Source organism: Bison bison, unplaced genomic scaffold (assembly GCF_000754665.1).
Source record: "Bison bison bison isolate TAMUID 2011002044 unplaced genomic scaffold, Bison_UMD1.0 scf7180017864508, whole genome shotgun sequence".
NCBI lineage: Eukaryota > Metazoa > Chordata > Mammalia > Artiodactyla > Bovidae > Bison > Bison bison.
This window is the reverse complement of record NW_011495064.1, coordinates 416,077-418,976: the sequence shown is the minus strand read 5'-3', so window position 1 is coordinate 418,976 and position 2,900 is coordinate 416,077. Positions and strand designations below refer to the sequence as shown.

At 40.3% G+C, this 2,900-nt stretch overlaps 1 protein-coding gene across 1 annotated transcript in view; it reads left to right on the top strand.

Moving 5' to 3' along the window:
- The window catches only part of GRIA3 (glutamate receptor, ionotropic, AMPA 3), a gene marked incomplete at its 5' end in the record, with an annotated part of 329,433 nt that overhangs the window by 231,496 nt on the left and 95,037 nt on the right, over window positions 1-2,900 (top strand). Inside the window, one exon of the mRNA XM_010829846.1 lies at window positions 838-970. Coding sequence (XP_010828148.1) covers window positions 838-970 — 133 coding nt within the window. The remainder of the gene's footprint in view (window positions 1-837; window positions 971-2,900) is intronic.

Genomic DNA, 2,900 nt, shown 5'->3' with positions numbered 1-2,900 from the left:
GAAGAACAGAATGTTAAAAGAGTCTGCTTATTCCACAAACCTTCATTAATTATCTCCCAAACCAGGGCCTATGATAGACTCTGGGGGTACAAAGGTACACCTTGACTGAGAGCAGAACTAGGAAGAAAAGACAGAAAATGAATTTTCAGAAAGGTAGGAGGAGAACTCATAGTCTTCAGTATCAGAGTCAAGAGGGTCAACAGTGCCGAAGGCCAGTGGTGTCATATGAATCATTTGCAGAAAGGTCTTTGAGTTTGATTATCAAGTATGTAGTTCAAGAGGCAATTTCACTAAATTGGAGGGCTGGGGGGCAGTAGAAGTTCAAGCACAGGTGTTTAATACAGGAAACTGTGTTAAAATCAAGAGATAGTAAAGGCGACTTTTTCAAGAAGTTTGGTGGCAATAGGGAGTGATGTCATATGGTTAAAAGGGAAATAGGATCAAAATAAGTGGGTTTTGTTTCCTTTTATTTTTGATCATTAAACAGAATTACCTGAGTATGAGGTAATCATTAAGTGAATAGGATCTGTCAATGGTTGTCAAATTACGGCAAGCGTTAGGATCACCTGGAGGGCCACCTGAGGCCCCACCCAGGTCTCTTGTGTCATAAACATGGGGTGGGGCCTGAGAATTGTATATCTACCAAGTTTCCAGGTAACTCAGATGCACCTAGTCAGGGAATCAAACATTGAAAACCACTGGAATAGATTGAGAAGGAAAAAATAGTAAAAGAATAAACAGAGCTGAGTTTTAAGAGAGAGAAAAGTATAAGATGCAAGGAAGAAGTTGATTAAATCTTAGAAAGAAAGTTTATTTCTTGTGTGATGGGGACAACAGAAGGGAGGGAAAAAGATACAACAAGAGGTCCAGGAGGAGAAGAAAGACACTGAGATGATAGAACTTATATCAGATGGCTTCCATCTTCTCCGTAAAGGAAGAGGCAAGATCATCTACAGAGAGGGCAGCACTGGTAAGGATTAGGGACTGGGAAATGTGTGGAAGAGGCATCATTCACAGACTTAAAGAATCACCATTACAGTGATAGATGATGGATTTAAGTTTAGAAATGTTGAGTTTGAGGTGGTACGCAGCCGTCAAGATTAGTTTGGTCAGCAGGCCATTGGCTTTAGTGAATGCATACATTCTGCAGCAGGTTTTGTCTGTCTTGCTTACTGCTTCACCCCTAGCGCCAGGAATAGTGTTTGGTACAGAATAGGCACTCAGATGCACTGGAATGAACCCAAGAGTCATTGGCTGAGGTTGATTATTGTATGTAAGTTAACATATAATACAAATCTGCAAGTATCTCTGGAATTAGAATATTGTGGTGGTTAAAAGAGTGAGTTGTGGCATCTGAAGACCAGAGTTCAATCCCAGCTTCTGAATGCCTCACTTCCTCCTTCTCTAACATGGGAAGGATCTTGTACCAACCTCAAGGCTGCTACGAGAATTAAATATGCATAAGGGGCTTAGCACAGTGCCTCACACAGAGTAAACACTGAACCCATGTTAGCTGGCTGTTTATTACTGACTTTCCCCTTCAATTAATTAAGGAGAGTTTCTTAATCAGTTTGAGTCACCATGTGTACATCACAGCAGTAAAACATCATTTTTTAAAAGATACACCCTGTCTCAGATTTCATCCTTCATCCCCTAAAGGTAGGGATATTAAGGCATAACTATTTAACATAGAAAAAATTATCATCAAAATTGGTATTTTCACTTTATACCTGATATACCAGTCAAAGCCTTTTCTTAGTTAGAAGCATTTTTCTACCTATGCATTTTAAGGCCTGGCTCCAGACTAAAACAGAGAAGGCAGTGGCACCCCACTCCAGTACTCTTGCCTGGAAAATCCCATGGATGGAGGAGCCTGGTAGGCTGCAGTCCATGGGGTTGCTAAGAGTTGGACACGACTGAGCAACTTCACTTTCACCTTTCACTTTCATGCATTGGAGAAGGAAATGGCAACCCACTCCAGTGTTCTTACCTGGAGAATCCCAGGGACGGGGGAGCCTGGTGGGCTGCCATCTATGGTGTCACACAGAGTCGGACACGACTGAAGCGACTTAGCAGCAGCAGCAGCCAGGCTAAAACCTACTACTGACGTAAAGGAACTATGGTGGAAGACAAATAAGTGTAAAAGTTCTTAGTGCCTGTTTTCATGGGACTAATATAAAAACATTGTCTGCCTTTGCCTGAGCTAATTATGCAGTGTGCTCCTGACACATTTATTTTATTGCTCCAGTACATGTGAGTACTACACTGATATTTATCACTAGAAATGATGACTTACTCTATAAATTAATATGTATTCTAATAACTACTCTGCCCATGCAGAATTCTTTCGTGTTTGCATATTTCATAGTCAATAATCAACAGCTTATTTTTTATGCATCTACAATTTCTTTAGGATGTTTTGCAGTGATGAATACAAAAATAGGAGATTGAATTCCTGCCTTTAAAGGACAATGTTTTTATAGATATACTCTCAAACCAATAAGAATAATGGCAAACACTCAAGTATTAAACTGAGTACTATGGTCCTGTGTGGCACCCCATGGTGAGGAGGGAGGCACATATAAAAACTATAGACTATTATGCTTTTCCCACAAGAATTTCCAGTCAGGTGAGGGAGATAAGACATAAGAACATGAACATTAAAATAAGAATATAAAAATGAAACAGTGATATAGAACAGGGGAGTACAAGTTGAAGTGAAAAGTAGCAAAAAAAAATTTAGGAACAAAATGGAATCAGTTGTCCTAAGTCAATATGCTTCAGAGGACAAAGTGTCCTTTCTGTCAAGTATTTTAGGACCCACTGAATGCTGCTGCTACTGCTGCTAAGTCGCTTCAGTAGTGTCCGACTCTGTGCGACCCCAGAGACGACAGCCCACA